General features: G+C 46.9%; 1 protein-coding gene across 1 annotated transcript in view; it reads left to right on the forward strand.

Annotated features, from left to right (window-relative positions):
• The window catches only part of SYNPO2L (synaptopodin 2 like), a 143,110-nt gene that overhangs the window by 90,222 nt on the left and 27,700 nt on the right, over positions 1 to 25,188 (forward strand). Inside the window, exon 3 of the mRNA XM_030203399.1 lies at positions 4,339 to 5,009. Within this exon, the coding sequence (XP_030059259.1) occupies positions 4,339 to 5,009 (671 nt within the window). The remainder of the gene's footprint in view (positions 1 to 4,338; positions 5,010 to 25,188) is intronic.

A 25,188-nucleotide genomic window follows, 5' to 3' on the forward strand; every position in this document is an offset into this window, starting at 1 on the left:
CTGAAACTGGGCTATGGCAGACCCTACGCCCCTGGAGACGCTTTCTCTCGGCTGCCGCTTCCAAAGTATCTCTCAGGGTTGGGTCAGACAAACGTTTCTTCCAGTAATCGCGGAGGGTCAAAAAACAATTCACAGAAAAAATTGGGTTGAGATAAGGATCCGACCACAAATTAAGAACTACGTCCAGATTGTCCCTAAGGAACAAGGTCATGGGCAGCAAGGTCCGCTGGACGGATGATCTCGCCGGACTCATGGCCTTTGCATTCTGTCAGGCTTCTTCCCTGGAAGCACTGGGTTTGTGAGCCCTTGGACCACTACTGTGGAGCGGCAGTGGCAGGCAAGGTCACCTTCAAAGCAGAGATGAGGCAAAGCTAGACTGGAACCCCGGACTGGAGTTCTGCACTGGAATACACAGGACTGGAACGCACCGGACGGGTGCGCACTGGACTGGAACCCACTGGACTGATACACACTGGAGTGGAGCCCACTGGACTGGAACACACGGGACCGGAACCTGCTGGACAGGAACACACTGGACCTAGGCTTCACCTACTCTTAGCCACCGTTCCCTGAGGGTTGAGCCCTCAGGTTCGGGCAGCCGGCAGGGCTTACAGGAAAACCGGAACTGGAACTAGCAAGCAGGAAGAACAGGAATCAGGATACAGAAGTGCCCCCAGGCACCTAGGTGAAAGCAAGGCAGACAGGCAGGGAATGTCCGGGTTCAGGCAGTAGTCGGGTCAGGCAGCAGGCAGCAAGTATCGGGGTTCAGGCAGTAGTCGGGTCAGGCAGCAGGCAGCAAGTATCGGGGTGCAGGCAGTAGTCGGGTCAGACAGCAGGCAGCAAGTATCGGGGTTCAGGCAGTAGTCGGGTCAGGCAGCAGGCAGCAAGACTATGGCTGGAGCTCCAGTAGCAGTCCACTGCAGTGCCCCCTAGGGTGCTCGGTTGTTGTCCTGGCATGTCAGGGGGACTCGTGGACTACGAATGCTGGCTCCTCCCATGACGAAAGGGCTTGCATTTGGTCGTTTCTGAGATGGGCGTCCTCGGTTTCCATTATCGCCGAAAACCGGAGATGACCATCTCTAAGGATGACCATCTCTAAGGTCGACCTAGATGTTGAGATTTGGGCATCCTCAACCGTATTATCAAAACGAAAGATGGACGCCCATCTTGTTTCAATAATACGGGTTTCCCCGCCCCTTCGCCATGACGTCCTGCAAGGACGCCCTCAGGAAAACTTGGGCACCCCGTTCGATTATGCCCCTCTTAATGGTTAGAGGTACAATGATCCCCTTTCAGTACTTCAAGAAAGATACAGATTAAAGGAGGGTGATTGTTTTTTCTATGGGCAGATATATGACTTTATGAAGAGAAGGGTACTTCCTGACTGGGATCAGGGAGATCATGGCTTGTTAAAAAATGTTCATATGGGAGTTGGAACAGGGTTAATTTCTAGACTATATCAAGCATTGTTATTTAGTCAACCTATATCCCAACAATATGAGAAGAGGTGGGAGAAAATGCTTAATGTCCCCTTACCAACGACACAGTGGCATAGAATTTATAAGCGACTTACGAGAGTCACTATTGCATCTAACTATATTGAACATGGATATAAAATGCTATTCCAATGGTACTATATCCCAGCCAGACTATATAAGATGTTCGGTACAGGGAAGAAAGATTGTTGGAGAGGCTGCTCTGCTCAAGGCTCTTTTGAACACATTTGGTGGCTCTGTCCCAAAATCCAGTCCTATTGGCTGATGATTGCAGAGATGTTTCAAGAGATGACAGGACTTTACTGCGTGTCGAGTATTCTGAACTTTTTGCTTAATGATTATCCAACATATTGGGAAGATACTAAAGGACATCTGCTGATGCTGGTGGTATCAGCGTCTCGTCTTTGTGTGGCGGCTGCCTGGCGAAAACTAGAGCCCCCTAACAAGGAACAAATGCTGCAAAAATTAGACTATTTATATTTAAAGAACATGAGAACATAAGCACCGCCATAGTGGGAAAAGACCAAGGGTCCATTAAGCCCAGCATCCTGTCTCCGACAGTGGCCAATCCAGGCCTCAAGAACCTGACAAAAACCCAAAAACAAACAAAAATTTAAATTAATAATGTTCAATGGACTTTTCCTTTAGGAATCTGTCCAAACCCTCTTTAAACTCAGCAAGGCCAACTGCTGTCACTACATTCTCCGGCAACGAGTTTCAGAGTCTAACTACGTGCTGAGTAAAGAAAAACTTTCTCCTATTTGTTTTAAATCTACCACATTCTAGTTTCATCTTATGTCCCCTGGTTCTATTATTGTTAGAAAGTGTAAACAAATGCTTCGCATCTGTCCGCTCCATTCCACTCATTATCTTGTAGACTTCTATCATATCACCCCTCAGCTGCCTCTTCTCCAAGCTGAAGAGCCCTAACCGTCTTAGCCTTTCCTCATAGGGAAGTCCTCCCATCCCTTTTACCATTTTCGTCGCCCTTCTCTGCACCTTCACCAATTCCTTTATATCATTTTTGAGGTGCGGCGACCAGAACTGAACACAATACTCAAGGTACGGTCTCACCATGGAGCGATACAACGGCATTATAATATCCTCGTGTTTGTTTTCCATGCCTTTCCTAATAATACTCAACATTCTGTGGGCTTTCTTAAGTTTTCAACGTCTTATCCATGATGACTCCCAGATCCCTTTCTAGGTCTGTAACTCCTAACACGGAACCTTGCATGACATAGCTGTAATTCGGGTTCCTCTTTCCCACTTGCATCACATTGCACTTGTCAACATTGAACTTCATCTGCCACTTGGATGCCCAATCTCCTAGTCTCGCGAGATCCTCCTGTAATCTTTCACACTCCTCCTGCGACTTGATGGCCCTGAATAACATTGTGTCATCTGCGAATTTAATTATCTCACTAGTTACTCCCATCTCTAGGTAATTTATAATGATGTTTAAGTTAACTGCATTGAAGTATGATCGGATGGGTCACTTCTATGCAGTATGGAAGCCGTACCAGCAGTAGAGAGGTACTTTTTTGAGGTGAAATTTATATTGTTTGCACTCTTTAGGTTTACCTTAATTGAGCAAGTTGGGGGGGGAGGGGGGAGGAAGTTTATGCCGTTACCTACATTGCTATTGTAAGAGTCGCTGATGCAATTCTATATCAATGCATGACTCGATGCTACAGTACAATTGTTTGTATTTTCTCTGCAACTTTGAATAAAGCATATTAAAAACAAACAAAAAAAGCCATTATTAAAATGGACGGGAAAATCCACTGCTTATTTCCGGGATATCACAAACAAAATCTACACAAAATGTCTGAATGCAAATGCAATCTACGTGGAGGCTAGATGATTAATGTAAAGTGAGGTAGAGTCTCATACATTTGACACGAAAGCATTTTTTCACTCAATAGATGAATAACTAACTCGTGTTCATTGCTTAATCATTGACACAGCCTCCACCGTCCTCTTCTTGTCACTCATTTATAACTACTAGTGGGTACAACACTCTCAATGTGATCAAAATACACACAACACTTATCTTAGGCAGGTTGTGTAGATTTTGTTTGTGATTTTCTATACTCGACAGAGTGAAGGCTCACATTTATTTCTGGGATAAGCAGCATAAAATGTATTGTACTGTTTTGGGATCTTGCTGGGTACTTGTGACCTGGATTGGCCACAGTTGGAAACAGGATGCTGGGCTTGATGGACTTTCGGTCTATCCCAGTATGGCAACATTTATGTAAAGGGGCAGAGGGGACGGTTTGGAAGAAAGAGGGAGAGATGGCAGGGGCGGAGGAAAAGGTTTAAAAAAAACTGTATGTATGTACAGGAGTGGGAAGGGCCCACCTAAAATGACAGGTCTGGCTACGTTCCTGCTGTGGGGAGCCAGTACTAAGATTAGGGTAGACCTGTGCTGTTGAATGTTTCTTTTGGTATTGGTGCCAGGGTGAGGGCTGCACTGGGTGAGTGGCTCTGTAGAAGGCAGTGCTGCTTGTTGCTTGGGAGCTGGGGTTAGGGTAAGGGTAGCACCGAGGCATGAGTGGTTCTGTGGGAAGGGTATTAGTGGCTTTTGGGAAGCCAGTGCAGGGTTTTGGCCAACATTGATCTAGCAAGTAGCTCTAAGACAGCAGAGAATGAATGGATGGCTTTGGAGGAGCCAGAGTGAGAACTGGAGAGGTGGGTGGGTGAATATGAGAAACTGGTATCAGGGTGAAGCTGGTGGGTGCTGGGGTATGGGTACTATGCTAGCTGCTTCCCTGTTCCCATCCTTCCACTGACTTGATGTAAAGTAACTCTTTATTTCTGCTTCTCTCTCTTGCAGGTCAATTGTGAGGGATGGGAGCTCCCCATCACCAGGTGGTCAGCGGCAGCTGCGAGTGCTGCAGTCCACAAGCAGTCCCAATCCTGGACAGGATCCACGGAGTCCTGAACCCCCACCACGTCTGCGGCACCGGGGGAGCCTGACATCACCCCCAGATAGTGAGGCATACTATGGAGAGACAGACAGTGATGCTGACATTCGGGCTTCCATCTCAGCCAACCAGCAGCAGCCCCCGGAGCTAACGCCAGCGCAGCTGCCTTCAGAGAAACACCGCCGAACACGCAAGAAGAGCCCACGCTCCCCTCCCAGTGCTGAGCCACCCCAGCAACCACAGTTCCTTTCAGAGATGAGCAGTCATAACAGTGTCCCTGACCCTGAGGGTACTTCTGCGCAGGTTCCCTGGCGCACTGGCTCTGGGACGGGTGGAACAGGTGAAGGGGTGGCAAAGCGTGAAATCAGTAGGGCAGAGACCCCCTTCTCAGATCCAGAGATGTCTGCAGAACCAGAGCCAGAGGCAGAACCTTCCTCACCTTCCCCAGAGGCCCTGCTGCTCCCTCATGGCATAAAGAACATCAAAGCTGAACGCCACCTTATCCCCATGGTGGGCCCTGTGGAACACCCCGTGGACGAAGATTTAACCACCACATACACCGAGAAAGCCAAGCAAGCCAGTAAGTGAGTGAGTGAGTGAGTGAATGACTGATTGATGTACCCTGAACCTGGCCACTCCAGGGATCCAGATCAGGACTTAGTCTATATTCCTGGAGGATTAGCAGCCATGCCCACTTTCTTGATGAGTGCTAGGAGCTGAAAAGGAGGATCCAATGCAGAAGGTTTCTAGTTGAAGGTCTAAACCAGGGAATTGAGGAGAAGAATAAAATGGAACCGTGGAATTAAAGTGCCCCAGTGCACCTCTCCCCTCTCCAGTCGGTTCAAAACTCTGCTGCCCGTCTCATCTTCCGCCAGGGTCGCTTTACTCATACTACCCCTCTCCTCAAGACCCTTCACTGGCTCCCTATCCGTTTTCGCATCCTGTTCAAACTTCTTCTACTAACCTATAAATGTATTCACTCTGCTGCTCCCCAGTATCTCTCCACACTCGTCCTTCCCTACACCCCTTCCCGTGCACTCCGCTCCATGGATAAATCCTTCTTATCTGTTCCCTTCTCCACTACTGCCAACTCCAGACTTCGCGCCTTCTATCTCGCTGCACCCTACGCCTGGAATAAACTTCCTGAGCCCCTACGTCTTGCCCCATCCTTGGCCACCTTTAAATCTAGACTGAAAACCCACCTCTTTAACATTGCTTTTGACTCGTAACCACTTGTGACCACTCGCCTCCACCTACCCTCCTCTCTTCCTTCCCGTTCACATTAATTGATTTGATTTGCTTACTTTATTTATTTTTTGTCTATTAGATTGTAAGCTCTTTGAGCAGGGACTGTCTTTCTTCTATGTTTGTACAGCGCTGCGTATGCCTTGTAGCGCTATAGAAATGCTAAATAGTAGTAGTAGTAGTAATGCCTCATGTTCATCTGCCAGGTGCTAATTAAGGAACTCTCCTCCCTCCTTTTCAAGCCCCTCTATGGAATTCAGTCTGAAGGGCTGAGCTGGCCTGTCAACAGAGCTTTTAAGTGGCCAAAGCTGCCACAGAATTCAAGCATGCTAAGACAGATACAGAGGACAGTGGTAAGGGCAAAGAAAAGACAGAGATGATGGTTATGGATTAAGAGGTCAATAGAAGAAGCAACTAATACTGGCTGGGTGGGCCAAAACAGTGGCATATCCAATCAAAATGCGTGTGTTGAATACACACCACATCAGTTCCTTCCTTCCCTTCACAGCCCAGCCTGGCCCTGCAAAGATCTGCAATTCCCTCCCTCTGCTCCTCCCCCGCGCCTTAAAATGACATCCAGTCTTCGCCCGGGCAGTACCAGTAGCAGCGGCGTTCATAGGCTTGCTGCATGGGGCTTTCTTCTGAACCATCCCTTCTTAAGCAACTTCCTATTTTCTGAAGGGTGGGATGGTTCAGAGAGAGCCCCAGTGCAGGCCACGGACAGCCTATGAGTGCCACTGCTGCTTGTGCTACCTGAGCGAAGACTGGAAGTGATTTTAAGGTATGGTGGAGGAAAGGAGCAGGGGAGGGAGGGGGGAATTACCAGATCTTTATGGGGCCAGGCCAGGAAGAGAAGGGAGTGATGCAGCGGAAGGGAAATGCAGACACATTCCCTGTTGAAAATTCCTGGCTATGCTACTGAGCCAAGGTGAAGACAGGTAAATGCAGGCTAGAAGATAGGGAAATGGATGGGCTTTCAATTGAGGAATCTACCCGGTCATACTCCAGCCCATTGTATAAATTAGTGATAGGATAACCCATGAATGGAAGTGTTCCATTCATGGGCTACCCTATCACTAATTTATACAAGTTGGCTGTCATTTTTGATTTAACAATTAAGCGCCCCCATAAAATTAAATAGGTATTTTATTTCAATTTTGTGCCAACAGCACAAACTCATAACTAATTGTTTTGCTATTGGGCAGGCTTTGATTTTAAGCATCCTGAAAGGAACACAATTGGATCATGTTATTCAGGGCATATTAACCCCTGGATTCTATATATGGCGCCCAACATTGCATACCAAAATTTGGGTGTGCACCCAATTTGTGTATGAATTTTAGTTGAATAACGAGTTAATAACTAGCAATCATTGAGCGCTAACAACCAATTATTACAGTTAATTAATTGAGTGGAGGAGTGGCCTAGTGGTTAGGGTGGTGGACTTTGGTCCTGGGGAACTGAGTTCAATTCCCACTTCAGGCACAGGCAGCTCCTTGTGACTCTGGGCAAGTCACTTAACCCTCCATTGCTCCATGTAAGCCGCATTGAGCCTGCCATGAGTGGGAAAGCGCAGGGTACAAATGTAACAAACAAACAAAAAAAATTAGCTCCAATTAGGATCTGCATGCACATCTTCCTAAGCACTATCCTATAAAGATCCGTGTGTAAATCTTTTAGCATGCAACTGAAAAGGGGGCTTGGCCATGGGAGGGGCATGGGCAGGTCAGAGGAGTTCTCTACAGATACATGCAGAAATAGAGAATACAGGGGATCTGCGCCTAAATTACACAAAAGGATTTACACCAAAGTTTGGCATGGATCCAGCAACTTAGTCAGTTAATTGGCACTTGGTGCTAAGTATCAGTAATTGGCTTTAAGTATTAATTGGCACTAATTTACAGTTACATACATAACTGACATGACCATATTCTATAAATTTAGTGCGAAACTTCTATAGTACACAACTGCAAAGGGGGTGTTGACATGGGAGGAGCCTGGCAGGTCATAGGTGGGTTGCAAACTTATGTGCAAAACTTACAGAATACGGTAAGTTGTGTGCATAAGTGCCAACGTTTAGTCGCACACATTTATACCAACTATAGAGATGGTGTTAATGATCGCACTTAAATTTAGGTGCATTGCTGCTGACGTACAGTAGTATCTGATAATGGAATCTGGGTGCCTGGATGCCATTATAGTATACTAGCTCAGTACTCATTAGTGAATTACCTCCTAAATGCATATATTCATTGCTGCTTGCTATACATATAGCAATGCTCAGTATTCATATTGTTTTAAATATTGTGGCATTTTAAAAAATGCTGACCACCACCACTAAAAATTGACTCCTAGGTTTTTTTTAATTAATTAGGCTTTGCTCCCTTCACTCACGTTTCCAGCCCCCTCTCAAAGCTGAATGGCTTTGGCATTTCCCTACCCACCTTTGGTATTGTCTCTTATTTCCTCCCCCCTTTTTTCTCTTTCCTTTTTTGTTTAAATATGATTGCATTTTAATTTTCCCACTTTATAATTATGTATTTGTAAACTGTAGAAGTGCCATTTGTACAATGTGTGGTATATCAAGCACTGTAAATAGTCTCACGAGGCCACTGCTGGAAGTCTTGGCAGCCATTTTTAAAGAGTGATGCAGCAACAAGGGGGTCAGTGCCGACCATGGGCAGGAAAGACTGGGGATCCTTCCTGCCCTGAAGACTCCACTAGACCACCAGGGCGTCCTCGGGTATGTGCCAGGAGGGCACCCTACGGCTCAGGAGAGCGGAGGCAAAGTCAGGTCAAGGCAATGGCAGGGAGCGTGAGGGAGCACCACGGGGGCCCCTGGAAGCGCGGGACCCTGTGCGACCGCACCTGTTGCCCCTGCCTAAGACCGGCCATGGGGAGCACCTCTGCTTTCTCTCCCTATTAGTTTTTAAGATGGGGCTTTGCTTTCCCCCCTTCCTCCAGCTTAATTAGGTAGCACCTCAGCTCTCTCTCTCAGCTTTCTTCCAGGCCTTTTCTCTGCCAGTACAGCCATTGTTTTAACCTCCTTACTCTCAGCCAGATACACAAAGGTCCCGTTAAGAATCCGTCTGCATTTCCAAATCCGTAAAACAGAGGGATTCACAAAGAAAATGACATGTAAATGAGCTGCTTGTTGCTTTTGCGACCCAGCTCATTTGCATGCGATATCGGGGAAGCCAGTCGGCGAGCTGAGCATGCGCAGAACAGTCAATCGCTAAGCGTGACTGCTCTGCGCATGCTACAGATGGCTCTCATACACGCAGACAAGCTGCGTGTATGATAGCAGTAGATGTAGCCCTTTTTTTTGCAAGCACAAAAGCGCGTTTTTTTGGGGGGGGGGGATGGACAGACTTGTGTTGGGGCTCCCTGCCCCCCCCCCCCCCCCTGCTGGGAATATTATGCTTGCTGCTGCTGTTGCTCTGGGCTCTCAGCATCAGGGCTTGGTTCCAACTTCCACCCCCAACTATTCCTGCTGCTTCCTTCCATTGGCCGACTGACATCGTGGAATGCCCATCTCCCTGAAGATGGCTGGCCCTCATTGGCTGGCTGCTGTCCCAACTCCTCCTCCCTACAGGGCTTCCCTGATGACATCACTCTGGAGCTGTGAGCTAATTGGATCCGAACTTCCTGGTGTCCCCTTCCGGTAGTGAGTGGGCGGGACGTCCCAGGCTGACACGTCCAATTGGTTTAGCCCCTCACTTTGTGCTATCATGGGGGATGCTGTTTCCCAATGTCATTTGAGAAAAGAATCATGGCACGGCTTTCATAAACAACTTTCATACATGCAAAGAAGCTACATGTAATTTGGTGTACTTTTTTTTTTTTTGTGCACCATCTTCCTTGTTTCTCCCCTTCTACTACTTGCGATAATGAAGAACCGTCAGGTCCAGACTTCCCGTTAAAATTTCCACGGTAAAAGTATGGACTACTGTTGTGCATGGGGTCGGAAACGGTAGTGCATTTCATTCCATACACATTATAATAGTAATTAGCTCATTATAATAGCTTTGCATTCGTTTTCGTTAGCTGCTACCATAACTGGAAAATGGCTCTGAGAACTCTTTTGTGCATGTCCCGGTTTACTACTTGCGCACTAAACTGGCTAGAACTAGTTTAAAAACCACGTTGCTGGCTCGTTAAGTTTAGTGCATCTGGCCCTCTGTCAGGCTGCACTGCTGCTGATTACTCCCTGCTGTGCCAGGTGCTGATAGAAAACACCTGTCTAAGGCAGGGGTTCTAAATCTCAACCCAGTCCTTAGGACACAGGTGGAGGGGCATAATCAAAAGGGGTGCCCGAGTTTTACTGAGGACGTCCTCGCAGGACATCCCAGCAAAGGGGCAGGGAAACCTGTATTATCGAAACAAGATGGGCGTCCATCTTTCGTTTCAATAATACGGTCGGGGACGCCCAAATCGTGAAATTTAGGTCAACCTTAGAGATGGTCGTCCTTAGAGATGGTCATCCCCGATTTTCGGCCACAATGGAAACTGAGGACACCCATCTCAGAAACGACCAAATCCAAGCCATTTGGTCGTGGGAGGAGCCAGCATTTGTAGTGCACTGGTCCCCCTGACATGCCAGGACACCAACCGGGCACCCTAGGGGGCACTGCAGTGGACGTCAGAAATTGTTCTCAGGTGCATAGCTCCTTTACCTTGTGTGCTGAGCCCCCCAAAACCCACTCCCCACAACTGTACACCACTACCATAGCCCTAAGAGGTGAAGGGGGCACCTAGATGTGGGTACAGTGGGTTTCTGGTGGGTTTTGAAGGGCTCACATTTTTCCACCACAAGTGTAACAGGTGGAGGGGGATGGGCCTGGGTCCACCTGCCTGAAGTGCACTGCACCCACTAAAACTGCTCCAGGGACCTGCATACTGCTGTGATGGAGCTGGGTATGACATTTGAGGCTGGCAAAAAATATTTTAAAGTTTTTTAGGGTGGGAGGGGTTTAGTGACCACTGGGGGAGTAAGGGGAGGTCATCCCCGATTCCCTCCAGTGGTCATCTGGTCAGTTCGGGCACCTTTTTGAGGCTTGGTCGTAAAAAAAATGGACCAAGTAAAGTTGGCCAAGTGCTTGTCAGGGACGCCCTTCTTTTTTCCATTATCGGTCGAGGACGCCCATGTGTTAGGCACACCCCAGTCCCGCCTTCGCTATGCTTCCGACACGCCCCGTGAACTTTGGTCGTCACCATGACAGAAAGCAGTTGAGGACGTCCAAAATCGGCTTTCAATTATGCCGATTTGGGCGACCCTGGGAGAAGGACACCCATCTTCCGATTTGTGTCAAAAGATGGGCGCCTTTCTCTTTCGAAAAGAAGCCTGCTAGCCAGTCAGTTTTTCAGGATACCCACAATGAATATGTATGAGATAAATTTGCATACTATGGAGTTAGGACATGGAAATCTATCTTGCGCATATTCATTGTGGGTATCCTGAAAACCTGACTGGCTAGGTGTGTCCTGAGGACTGGGTTGAGAACCCCTGATGTAAGTCTTTGCTCAGCTCTGCTGAGCTGAAAGTCTCAGTGCTTTATGAGGAATCTAGCTCTTCCAGACTTAAGAAACCATTCTGTCATCTTCTAGATTCTAAGGTGAGTAATATTTCACTAATCTTGGTCCTTCCCTACTGCCCTGACAAGAGCTCCTCCTTGCTTGTCACAATATCTATATTGGAAAAAGTGGCATCAGTAACCACCCATTGATCCCCCCACTATAAACTGAAGGCTGCCGATATGCCCCCCACCTCTATTCGCCAGAAGTAGCAGCAGCCTCCTCTACTCTCCAACAGCAGCAACCTCTCTAAACACTGGCATTTGCATGTAAGTCCCCTCATCTAAAGCAAGCCCTGCACTCACCCCATCAGACAGGGTCTTCACCTCCTCCAAAGCTTCTGATGTCTATTTCAAAATCCTAGGTGCCACTGCAGTAGGGCTGATGTTCCTGCTCTTTTCTCAGGCTGGTCTAAAAATGGGAGGGAAGGAAGACAATATGAAAATGACCCACCCAAACAACACATCCAGCAAAGACTGGGGCCAATGTCCTTATGCTTCCTTCATCCTATGAAGGAACCCATGCCCCAAACTGTTCTACTGTACAACTGCACCTAGGGCCATATGCTCTACATGGTTGTTCCTTTCTGGAGACAGACTATTTTTGCCTATTATTTCTGTGGGAGTGTACCCACACGCCAGTGCATGAACAGGAGCAGCCACCTGACGTGATGCCAGCACCAAGGCCAAAGTGATGGTGCAGAGCTATACACTTTTTTCCCCCAGTACTGTCCTCAGGCAGCCAGGCAGCTTTTGCCAACAAGCTCAGGAGCAAGTTTACATGCAGGAGCATGACAGCATGGGATAGTTCTGGCCATTTTTTGCTTCTATCAGGATAATTAACAGATGGAACAAAGGGTTGTAGTAGTGAGAAACAAAATTAATTTTTCTCTGTAATCTCATTTTTTTGCAATTTTGCGGGAGGCTTTTTGTTTTAATTTAAAGGAATTTAAAAAATTACCAAGAAAATAATGCATAGTATATTCAAAATAGCACTTCATCCAGCTGATTCAGCGATTGGCTACAGCGAGTTTTCTCTGTAAGTTTTATAGGTATTTATTTAACTGTTTAGGGAGCCCCAGCTCCCTCCCAAGAGGCATCTGCTTTCAGAGCAGCAAATCAGAGACAGGAGAAATACTTTTCTAGTACATAACAGATAAGTTGGTAGGACATATCTAAGAAGTAACTGAAAAAGAAGACACTGCAAACTTAGGGGTCCTTTTACCAAGCTGCGCTAAAAAGTGGCTAGCACTGTTGTTAGCACATGGTTTTTCCATGCACGGTGGTCACTTTTAGTGTTGTGGTAAAATGGTCACCTTTCCATATTTTTTTATTGTAATGGCCACACACTAATTTCCCCATTAGTGTGTGGCCATTACCGCAGGAGCCCTTACTGCCACCAATTTGTGTGGGCATCAGTGGCATAGCTATGGCCCTCAAACTGATCCCGGGACCCTCAGTTTCACCCCAACCCCCGCCAGCTAAGGCGCCTGTCCGACGCTGGTCTTACATTGCTGGCACTCTATCCTGTTTTACAGTGCCAGCGCATGCTCAGTTTCATTAAAACGAGCGTCCACGGCGCTGAAAGCAGGACAGGGTGCCAGCAATGTAAGACCAGCATGGGACAAACAGTTTAGCTGGCGGGGGTTGGGGACCCCCGCCAACCAAGGTACCTTCCAGTGGCGGTGGCGATGAGCAGCGGCGGGGGAGGGGGGAGCAGCGGCATGTGTTGCTGATCAGAGGAAGCAGATGGGCCGGCATTGTAAGCACCTTTTTGACAAAGGGATAAGGTTTGCACTACTGTACCTGGCAAAGGTGCGTGTGGTGCATGACAACAAAACTATCTTCTTTACGGAGCCTGGAGATTTGGGCTCATTCGTGAACAAGTTGCAATGATTGGCAGAGGTGCGCGACTTTGCTCTACAGTGCCACACCTGTGCTGATCAGGGGTTTGGTTTGTGTTTTACGCGCTCTACTACTGCTGAGGAGCCTGATGTCGTTTAGAAGCCTGGGCCTCGGCCTGGAGCTTGGGTGAGCCTGAAGGACATGCTGGACCTCATGTTTCTTTTCTTCCTAGTTGGTTGATTTAAGCGGGGTTGTTTGAGTCTGAGTTTGTCTAAGTATGTTACTGCCTTAGAATTCCTATTTTTTCAGAAGATCTTCCTTTTACTGCTTATAGAAGGGGGTGGGGATGGGGGGCATGGGAAGGTTAGTGGTGTGGAGGAAGGGGGATGCTTGTGATTTGATATGGGTTATGTGTGCTACCTTTGTTGGTCTCTGCGGTGGGTTGGCTGGAAGAAAGGGGGAGGGAGGCGTTAGGAGGGATCAGTGCGGTTCTTGTTTGTTGATAGGATATGGGGGTGGGGATTGCTACCACAAAGTGTTTGGAAGGGGAAGTCTCTGTTTCATGATGTCTGGGGGACTCAGCTGGGAGGTCTCCTGGGCACATTGAGGATAGTAGTGTGTTCGTTTGATCTTCGACTGCTGACGATGCTCCATGGTTGCTCTTAAAGTGGTATCGCTGAATGTTGATGGTGTCCATTCTCCGGTGAAAAGAGCAAATATTTTGCAGGTGCTTAAGAGATTGCACACAGATATAGCGTTTCTACAAGAAACCCATTTGGGGAAAGCAGAACACCTTAAACTAAAGAGGAACTGGGTGGGGGGGATCTCTATTTTGCCGCCTATAACAGCAGGCAGCGGGGAGTAGCCATACTGTTTAAGAGAAGCGTGGTGTTCACGCTGCATAAGGTCATTTTCTAATTGTGGCAGGGTTACTGCAAGGCAAGCGGGTGGTTTTTTGCAACATTTATTCACCTAATTTATATTCACACAAATTCTTTTCACTTTTGGCAGCACATTTGGCCGTCTTCGATGAATATTCCTTAATCCTGGGAGGGGATTTTAACATCACTAGTGACCCACTGATAGACTACAAGCCATCCAAAGATCACGAGGGGAAAGGGGTAAACTTCCTTATTCAAGAGTTGGGGGTGGTGGATTATTTGGTTTGCATCATTTAGACGAGCGTGATTATACGTGCTTTTCCCACCCTCATGGGGTCCATGCACGCCTGGATTACATCCTGCTTTCGTGCTCTCTAGTTCGGGGGGCTGTTCAGGCAGGGATTTGGGCACCTGATGTTTCTGATAGGGTGGACACGTTCTGCTGGCGTATGAACCCTGCTCTTTACCAAGACCGGGAGTTTCATAAATATCTACGCCAGGGGTGGTTGGATTATGTTGCTGAGAATGATGTTCAGTCAGTGGGGCCTCGTGTTTACTGGGAGGCAGCTAAGGCAGTGCTTCGAGGTAAAATCATAGCGTACACTGCATCTTTGAGTAAACACAGGGAGCATAAGATTCGGGATCTTACGAAGCAACTGGGGGAGGCTAGGAGAACTTTTATTCTCAGCCCATCTGATGTATCCCGCAAGGCCTATTTTGATATTAAGAAACAGCTTCCGGTGGTGTTGAACCCCAGAGCACTCTACAGTATTAAGCTCTACAAATATCGCCTACACCAATGGGGTAATAAGACTGGCAAATTGCTGGCTTCTTTAGTAAAGCAGAGGTCAACAAAAACTTATATCAGCCAAATTAGGGATGCTGCAGGAGCCACTCACACGTGCAGCGAAGCCATACAGAAGGAGTTTATCAGATTTTACACCAATCTTTATGGTAAAAGCCCCTTTTCAGTTGAAAGTTGCGAGGAGTTTTTTAATAAAGTGAATCTTCCATCAGTGACGCCAGACCAATTGGCATTCCTCAATGCGCCTATGCGAGGGGTTGAGGTGCAGAGAGTCATTAGGCAGCTGAAGTTGGCTAAGTTGCCAGGTCCGGATGGTCTCGGTACAGAATTCTACAAAATTTTGCAGGAACTGGTGATTCCTTCCTTCATTCCAATGTGCGAAGATTTGAAAGACTCGCGCACTATGGGCCCCTCCCTGTGTCATGTTTATATCACCGTCCTCCCCAAGCCGGAAAAGGATACTGATCTTGTGAGATCTTATAGACCTATCTCATTGCTAAATCAAGATGTCAAGATTCTGGCAGCAGCTTTGGCGTCTTTTCTGCCCCTCGTAGTTCACAAAGACCAGGTGGGTTTTGTTCCAGGAAGGTACGCTTCCGCCAACATACTAAAGGTGAGTCATATTTTATAAGAGGGGAGTCTCAGGTCGGGGGATGCCATCCTGGCCACTCTGGATGCGGAAAAGGCTTTCGATAAAGTGATGTGGGAGTATCTGTTCTGGGTACTACAGTGATTTGGTATCCGGGGGTCATTTCTAGACTGGATTCGTGCACTCTATAGCAACCCCTCAGCTCAGATTATTATCAATGACACTCTGACTGAGAAGTTTTCACTGCATGGAGGAACCAGGCAGGGATGCCCACTATCCCCCCTTTTATTTATATTGACCCTGGAGCCCTTTGCGGCGCGGATTCATCAGGACTCTGCCCTGAAAGGGGTGTCCATGGGGGGTAGGGAGTACCGAATTAATTTGTTTGCGGATGATATGCTCCTAGTGCTAGACAATGCATCCCCCGGCTTGCCGCAGGTTATGGCTATTATATGGGAGTTTGGTGCATTCTCCGGCCTTAGTATAAATTTTGGGAAATTGGAGGTGCTGCCTATCAATCGCCCTTGTGTAAGCGCTTCTCTGCCCAGCTTCCCTTTGTCCTGGGCTAGGGTGGGCCTTAAATACCTTGGGGTATACTTGGGGGCGGATCAGGCTTGGGTCTACAAGAAAAATGTCTTGGAAAAGCTAGATGGCATAAAACAATTGTGTCACCGCTGGAAGGACCTCCCTGTAAATTTTTTGGATCGTGTTGCATTAGTCAAAATGGTTCTCATATCTAAAATATTGTATCCTTTACAAATGCTTCCACTCTGGGTACGTGGGCCAGAGGATCGTCTATTCCGAAGCATCATTAGTACCTTTATTTGGCATGCCAAGAGACCTAGGATATCTTTCAATAAGTTAACATTTGGCAGGGCCCGGGGGGGGGGGGGGGGGGGGGGGTCGGCTTCCTGATTTGAGGATGTATAATGTTTCAGCGCTTCTGCGTTGGGTGCATGAGATCCATTTGGGCATTTGGGGGTCAATTTCTTTGCCCCAGCTGACTTTTGGGAAAGCTGGAGTGCCCCTTATCATCCCTTTGCAGTGCTAGGTCTTCACCAGCCATGGGGTTTGGTAGTTTTGCAGGGAAACCCCTATTTGGATGCTCTGAGGCGAGCGTGGGAATGGTGGCGAGCTCGAACTGGAGCTGGAGGAGGAGGCAGCCCTTTCTTCACCTTGGTGGGTAATCCCAACTTTCCTGCTGGTTGTGGTTCCCCCGTGTTCAAGTGCTGGGCTGAGAGTGGATGTCGATATTTGGGGCATCTGAGGCAACTGGGGGGGGGGGGGGGGGGCAAAGACTTTCCATCTTTTGATCAAATCCGGTGTGCTTGGAGTGTCCCGAATTCTCATTTTTTCGCGTATCTCCAGGTGCGGGACTATGTTCTGACCCTTGAGCGACGCTGCAGGACGCCTGTGACTTTCCAGCTTACGGACCTGTTTTTTCTAAACCTGCCATCCAAGTCAAACAGGCTCTCCCAGGCAAAATTAGCTGGAGAGTAGAGCCAGGATGTGGTGGATTGTGTATCAGAGGCTCAGTTGGGGGCTGCATTTGACAATGTGAGTAAAGTGGCACCTAATGGGCATTGCAAGATATTCAGTTCAGGGTTTTACATAGAGTACACATCACCAAACAGAGGGGGAAGGCCATGGGGCTGTGGGAGAGTGATTTGTGTGTTAAATGCAAGGTACTTTTCTGCATTCTTTTATGGAGTGCCCGGCACTGTCCTCGTTTTGGGTCGGAGCACTGAGAGTCATTGAAGACACTTTGTGTTGTACATTTGATTGGTCTTACTCAGTAGTGCTGATGGGTAGTGTGGCTCACTTGTTACAGAAGGGCTTTGGAGAGGCGCAGTGCAAATTTGTGTTATTGGCGACCTTCCTTATCAAAAAATGCATTTCACAGTCCTGGGCTGATTCGGCTCCCCGTTCAATAGCTGCCTAGCATGGTTTTATGTGGGAAATAGCAAGGTGGCTGCTTACTTCTCTTAAGTTTTCTGCCTCAGTGGGGCACTGTCAATACCGAGATATATGGAGCAGATATGTTTCTTTATATGTATCAGAGACTGCTGTGGTGGATATACTTCCTTGAGTGTTCATGTGGAAGGTGGGAGAGGGTTGGGAGAGGGGGAGGGGCAGAGGAGGTGGGGGGATAAAATCAATAAATTGTGAATCAGAGGGGGGAGTTGATGTTCGTCTTGGTACCTCGGAAGATGGGGATGAGTCTGTTCAGTTTGAATTTTGCCTTTGTGCATTCTGCTATGATTTGTAATGTGTTTTGTTGCAGTGCTCTTGATGCACTTTGTTGTATGCATTTTTTTATGATTCTCTGATTCAATAAGGATATTTTTAAAAAAGTGGGTGCATAAATGCCTTCTTAAACCAAGTGCCCAGTTTAAAATTACACTCTTAATATTTATGCTTGTTTTGGTTGAAAGAATCAGTTTGTATGTTGTCTTGAAGAGCTGCCTAGAATTCATATTAGGTAGAATATAGATCATAATAAAAAAAAGAAATACAATTATACCCACACAAAAATCCGGTTCAAATGTCTATAGGTACCTTGTACCCACAGCAAATTTGAAAGCAAAAGTACACAAAGCCTTCACTTTGTAGATTGATGCAAAGCTGCCATTTTCCAGTATAAACAACTTGAACATTGATTCTACAGGTACACTGAAACAGAGGGCCTTTTCTTGCCTCTGAACTTGAAATCTAATTGGGTAGAATTAGTAACACAGGAAACGTAGCAATAATAGATATGAGATGTTGTTATTGGAGTGCTGCAGGTGATGGTTAACATATCAGACTAAATTCTATAAATAGTACTGAAAAATCGGTGCTTAAAAAAGTGTTATTCTGAAAGTTAGGCACTAATTATAGAACAGCGCTTAGCGCCGGAAACTGCGATTACTTGTAGGCGCGACCTTTACACCAATGAAACCCTGGTGTAAATCCTCACTCCTAAATTAGGCGTGGATCTCCTTTATTCTATAACAATGTTCATAAATTAAAGGAATGCCCCTGATCCACCCATGACCCTCCCATGGCCACGTCCCCTTTTTGGATCCATGTCTAAATTTATGTATATAAACTTTAAAGCCAATTAGCACTGATAATTGATTGGTAGGGCCCAATTTTTAGCGCTAATTAGCTCATTCTTCAATTAAATTGCGTGAATAAATTGGGCACATGCCTAAATTTGCGCATGCAATTTAAAGTGCCATTTATAGAATTTGGAGGTTAGTGTGTTTAAGACAGACAGCATTGAGGTAATTTTATAAAGCCTATTTCGCACATATGTGACATAAAAAGTGCATGTGATATGATGGCACATATTTTTCCAGTAGGCATGAATAGGGCCAGATTTTGGGCACAGCTGTGATTTCTGTTGTTTACACTAGTCCTATATAATAATTCTCACCGCCAACGTTCTATGCATCTGCCTGCCTGTGTCTGTAACTTTCTTCACAGTGGGCTGCAAAGCCCTAGCTGACGTCACTAGACCCATTATGACGCGACCCGGAGGAAAAAAAAACCCTCACAGCAGATCCACTCTCTTCCCCCCCCCCCCCATGAGTTCAAGACCCCAACTCCCTCCCTCCCTCCGATTTCCAGACCCCCTCCCTCCGATTTCCAGACCCCCCCTCAGAGTTACTGACCCCTGGACCCCCCTGCCGCAACCCTCTCGAGCCCCCCTTCCCGCCACCAACCCTCCCCCGCCACCGTCGCGTACTTGTGCTGGCGGGGGACCCCAACCCCCGCCAGCTGAAGTCCTGTTCTCGGCCGCGCAGCGTGGACGAATGACGTGATCAAGTTCGAATCTGTTTTTGTGCGTGCATCTGACGTCAGACGCACGAACACAAACTGATTCAAACTTAATCACATCATCCGTCCACACCGCACAGCCGAGAACAGGACTTCGGCTGGCTGAGATTGGGGTCCCCCGCCAGCACAGGTACGTGACGGCGGCGGGGGAGGGTTGGTGGCAGGAAGTGGGGCTTGAGAGGGTTGGTGCAGGGGGGTCCAGGGGTCTGGAAATCAGAGGGAGAGGGTCTGCAAATTGGAGGGAGGAAGGCAGGGAGGTGGGGCTGGAACTCGGAGAGAGGGAGGGAGGGGTCTGGAACTCGGAAGGGGGTCTGGAATTTGGAGGGAGGGGGGTCTGGAACTCGGAGGAGGGGACGAGAAGGGAGGAGGGGGAGGAATGCACCACCTGTACAAAAACTACAAAAAAAAACCAGGGGGACGACCCTGGAACTCGAAGGGAGGGAGGGGGGACAACGACCCTGGAACACAGAGGAAGGGGGGACACTGGAACTGGGTGGGAGGGAGGGGCCCCAGGCACACACACTGTCTCTCACAGACACACTCGCACACAGTCTCACTCACTCTGTCACACACACACACACAGATTCACTCTCTCTCACACAGTCACTCTCACACACTCTCTCTCAAACATACACACTCCGAGGAAAACTTTGCTAGCGCCCGTTTCATTTGTGTCAGAAACGGGCCTTTTCTACTAGTATTTTATAAAGTTACATTGGCACCTATGTGTTTATAAAATAGTGCCTAAGTAGGCACCTACCTACCTGCCCTTTTAAACTAGCACCCCCTTATAAAATTACCTTCCACATGTGTCTACGGATACAAGAGGCAGGCAGCCTACTTGACATGGTACAGTAGCATAGCAGTAGAGAAGATTCCTGAAGCCTTTGTGCTGTAGTCAGCCAGTTATTTCTGTCCTTCGAGTGATGCAAGTATGCTGCATGAACTCAGTACTGAGAAAGACATGTCCAGCTGTTCTTGACATTTGATAGTACCAGTACTTGGTGTCCAGTTTTTGTTTTTTTATACATCAGTTCTAACTTAAACAGAGCAGAGACACTGCAGCTGCCTTCTAGTATGCAAGAAAGACACATTGTTCACAGAGAGAAGGCACTCAGTCACCTACCATTAGAAAATAACTCTGTGATACAACAGACTAGAAGCCCAAAACTTGAATCACCTACCATGAGAAAATAACTCTGTGATACAACAGACTAGAAGCTCAAACTTGAATCACCATAACCCAAAAGTGTTATCAGATTCTATCTATGGATAGGTATACTTAAATATACAAACAGAGCTGTGTATTCAATATTAGTCAAAAAAATCATTCAATATAAAAAAAATCTAATGACTAATTCATTTATATAACAACATATAATCTTACATTCACCCACTCTCTCTCACTGTTTAAAACATACCACCTTTATTTCAATGGATAATCTCAAACAAATAGCATTTCAAAACTGCACCTGCAGCAATTATGTCCATATGAAACGTCCATGTGTTGATATAATTCTTCCTCACAATCTACTCCTCTGCTGCTGAAAAGATTCTCAAAGATCGTTCAGGAGTCAAAGCTCTCCAAATCCCCAAAGTTCAACAAGTCATCAAATACATAACAGCTATCACATTCAAAAGTTGATACTTAAAACTTGAAAATTGTAGGCCGGTACAACAGCAGAACCTCACAAAATCTTCATCCGCACCAGGATACCATAAAACACCCTTAAATTTCTTGAGGTCTCTTAACTCTCTTTTGGTCTCAACACTGGCCTTGTTTCAATCATACTTCTTCCGGAGACCATACTATAACACAGCGGCGTAGCGAGGCCGGCTGACACCCAGGGCGGGTCGCAGCTGCGCATCCCCCCCCCCCGGGTGCAGCATGGCGCACCCCCTCCTCGGCGCACGCAACCCCCCCCCCGGAGTGCATCTTTACCACTGGTGCTCCGCCCCGCCGAGTGCACGTCGTCTCTGGGAGCTGCGTCGGCTCCGTTGGTTCCCTGCTTTCTCTGCCCCGGAACAGGAAGTAACCTGTTCCGGGGCAGAGAGAGCAGGTAACCAGCAGCGCCGACACCCCCCCAGCGCGTGCACCCGGGGCGGACCGCCCCACCCCCCCCCCTTCCTACGCCACTGCTATAACAGGTAATAAACAGCATTACAACTACAATACAAAGATACACACAAACGTATACAACACTATAGACTTTACATTACCTTGCTTAGCCGCTTTGGCTGGACATACCCCATGGTACTCAACAGCAACGTGCACAGCTGCAACGCTGTCAAAGAACTAATGGGTAACTACCTCCCAAACCTGTTTATAAAGCCATCAACGATGCCCAATCAATCTCTTTATTTAACCCATTAGGCTCAACTATAAATCAATCTTTGTTCTTTCAATATTAATTGTTTTTCTGCATCTCCCCCATTATTCTTGATTTGAATCAATACTACGAATTGCAAAGCCTTTAAAAAGTGTCAACTGTTAATCCAATGGTGTACTAAAGGAGTCTCCATACGCTGTAATCGTATATTGCTCAAATGATGAACTATTCTGTACTTTATCTTCTGATTAGTTTCACCTATGTACCATAATTGACAGGGACATATGATACCATAAAGAACACCACTAGAGTCACAATAAAACTACTTGCCAATACTTTGTACCCACACTTTATTAGCATGGATCGCATGTTTGCAATCAACACAGTGCTGACATGGACTATGTCCTCTATCCTGACCATTTATTGACAAAGCTCCTCTCCTGTGTTTAGATAAAATCTCTCCAATATTCCTATCCCGGGTGCATGAAAACCGGGGTCTTTCTTGTAACCCTTTATGCAAAGCTAATATCGGCCAGTGTGTAGGTATAGATAGAGATATGTATTTGGAAGTAGAGACAGATAAAATGGAAGGTGTTATGGACAAGTAGGCTAACCCATTTTTCACATGAGGGGATTGGCCCAGTTGTCCATGTGGTCAGTGGGGATAGCCTTTTAATCACCTGCAAGACTCTGTGATATTCACTGGCTTTTAAGCTTGGTCAACAGGTAAATACTGATGTCTTGATGCACTAGATACAAAAAGCTGCAAGTCGGCAAAATTGAGAGTTAGCCCACTTGTCCATAAGACCACCCAATAAAGGTAGGATACCTACGGAAAAAAACAACAGCTGACTTAAGAAACAAACTGATGTATTGATGACTGTGAATATTATTACTTTCAAACTGCAGGCAGTTTATTCATACAAGCTAGAAATGTCCAAACAATTTATCAAAAAGAACAACCAGTATAATTGTATCTTTGGGTTCTGACAGTTCATTTTTGGATAAATGGTGGTGGCTTGTTTACTAATCAGTGGTAAGTTGTTACGTTTACCATAGGCTGGGAGAAAAACCTAGCATGCTGTAAGTGCACAGCCTGTGTGGAAAATGCAGGGGGCATGCCCAGCATCTACCACACTTATTGCATGTAGTGGCAGATAGAGCAGAACACCTATATAAAACAAAATGCTGCTCCCTGATCTGATCCTCACTCAAGAAGGCCCCAAATTCCATCCAGTCCCCCCTGAAGTTTCCCCAATTCTGATCCTTCAAAAGCCCCTCCCCACCTGATCCAATCCTCCTCAAGAAGCCCCTCCAACCTGAACTTTATACCTTAGCAGAAGCCCTGCCTTCTTCACAAAGCTCCAATTCAACCTGCCCCCACATCATGACCCCTACTGAGAACCTTGGAACTTACAATTGGGTAATCCCTGGTGATCAAGAGATAGAAGGAAAGGCAGTTCCTCCTCTGCTCCAACCATATCTGGCTTCCTGTGGAAAATGATTCTATTGATCCCTAGCATTAGTCTCGTGATACTACTACTTGGGTTTAGCCTTCCATTTTTCTTGGAGGGGTTGTATGTGAGGATGTGTATAGAAAATGGAGTATAGCAGTAGCATACTAAGGACTGAGGTGGGGGTGGTCCACCCCAGGCACAGGCAGCAAGGGGGTGCATGGAGCAGTCACACTGCTGTCGGCTCTGCCTGACCCCTTTGACTTTACTTCCTGTTCTGGACCAGGGGACCATGCACACTCTTGCTAGGAAGAAGGGTTGTGGGGGGTGATGTGCCTCAAGGGGAGGTGACACACCTCAGGGGGCACAGCAGTGACCCACCTTGAGTGGCAAGCAAGCTAGATTTGCCACTAGAGTTTAGGACTGGGTAGAGTGTGTATTCATGTCTGTGGAAGGTGGGGAGTGTTGATTGAGAAGTGTAGAGGGGAAGGTGGGTGTGTTGATTGAGAAGTGTAGAGGAAGTCGTCTGAATGGTAGCATTCTTCACCAGCAGCTTCGCTTTTTTTTTCTTCCTTGTCTCACAGCCTCTAAGGGGGCAATTCTATAACATAGATGCTAACATTTACACACCCATTATGTGAACAAATGTTTAGAATAATGGTGTATATGCACATGTAAATGACAAAATTCTACTTAAGTACCATTCTGTAAATACCCACTTATCTTAATATAGTGTGCATTTGCAAGGGGTGTACAAGTGGGCAGAGTTTGGGTGGGACTCAAACTTGCATGTGTAACTTACAGAACAGTGTTACATGGGAATCTGCTGTATGTATGCACTAATACATCAGCTCTATGGCTGTTGTTAAGTGGTCCTGCCTCAATGTTAAGCACATAAATGCTCAGTTACCATAGCACCCTAAAAAGGAAGATAGGTCCCTAATTTCCTTCATAGAATAGGCCCCTACAGTGCATACCCTGTTATAGAAGTGCCCTTTACCTGCCTGTCACAGTAAAGCAATGGGGATTTTTTGGATGGTTAGCTGAGATATTTCCATTTTATTTTAGGAAGTAAAGCAAAATAACTATTGTGATGGGGATAATAAGGAGCCCTGCACTGGAGTGCCTGTTCCTTTTAAATTACCAGTGGAACCTTTTCCACAGTTCATTCCATAGAAGAAAAATAGCCAGTCCGGATTTTCCAGTTAACCAAACAAATGCCTTTTTTTAAATTGTTTTTCCACACAATGTCTTCAGTATCAGAAACTCAAAGTTTGGCGGTAAAAGTAATACCCCCAGTCTCAAAGCAAGACAAAACCTTGGCAGAAATATATGCTTCTTAACTGCAAAATTAAATACAATTCTAGTCAAGAGTCCTCCTTTCTTTTCTCCAACTGGGATTCCAGTTTAACACCTAGAAAAGGCATGCCCTTATGTTTCATTAAACCAGCAGTCCCAAACACAGCAAGCTCCCTCCACACAGGGCAAGGTTTCAAAGGGGCTCACCCTTAGTTCTGGTTCTCAGCTTCCATGGCTTAAGTCCTGAATAACTCCCAAGAGATGCCTCCCCCCATCTCTTCTGGCTTCCCTTTCCTTTGGGGACTTTCTTCCGCTGGGAATTAGCCTGAGACCTGCTTCTGGCATGCAGGAATCAGGAATCTCTAACCCTGGCGGTTAGCTGTCCATTTCTCCTGCTGCCTTCCTTCTCTACGGAAGAGGGGTTTTTTTAATAGACCAGGTATGGCTTCTAGGCTTCCAGAGCTCTACCATGGCCTGACTCTGATTGGTTTAGCCTTTCTGCACCTGGATTGGAAGAAAGGCAGTGCTCTCCAACTCCCAGGATTCTTGGGCACTCTGCTCCATTCCAGGTTCAAGCTGGCTGCTTCCTAAGGTTGTCCTGCAACTGTGTCTCCTCCAAGGATCACAGCATTTTCTCTGACAAAAATAAACCAGGAGGCAGATCATATAAAAAGGTAGTCTTTAATGAAGTGACAATGCTCCCAGGTCAATAAACATCTGCGCCCGACGTGGCCACGTTTTGCCAGCAAATACTGGCTGCGTCTGGGGCAGTGTGAACTGCACACTTCACCTAGTCTGGTCCAGCACAAAGGTAAAATAACCAAGTTTCTTGAACCTGAAGGCTTGTAGTTCACTGAACCGGAAATGCCGCGTGCTGGAGGTGGAACTACCACCAGCGCCCGCGTTGGACTGG

The sequence above is a fragment of the Microcaecilia unicolor genome, chromosome 5, assembly GCF_901765095.1.
Source record: "Microcaecilia unicolor chromosome 5, aMicUni1.1, whole genome shotgun sequence".
Taxonomy (NCBI): Eukaryota; Metazoa; Chordata; class Amphibia; order Gymnophiona; family Siphonopidae; genus Microcaecilia; species Microcaecilia unicolor.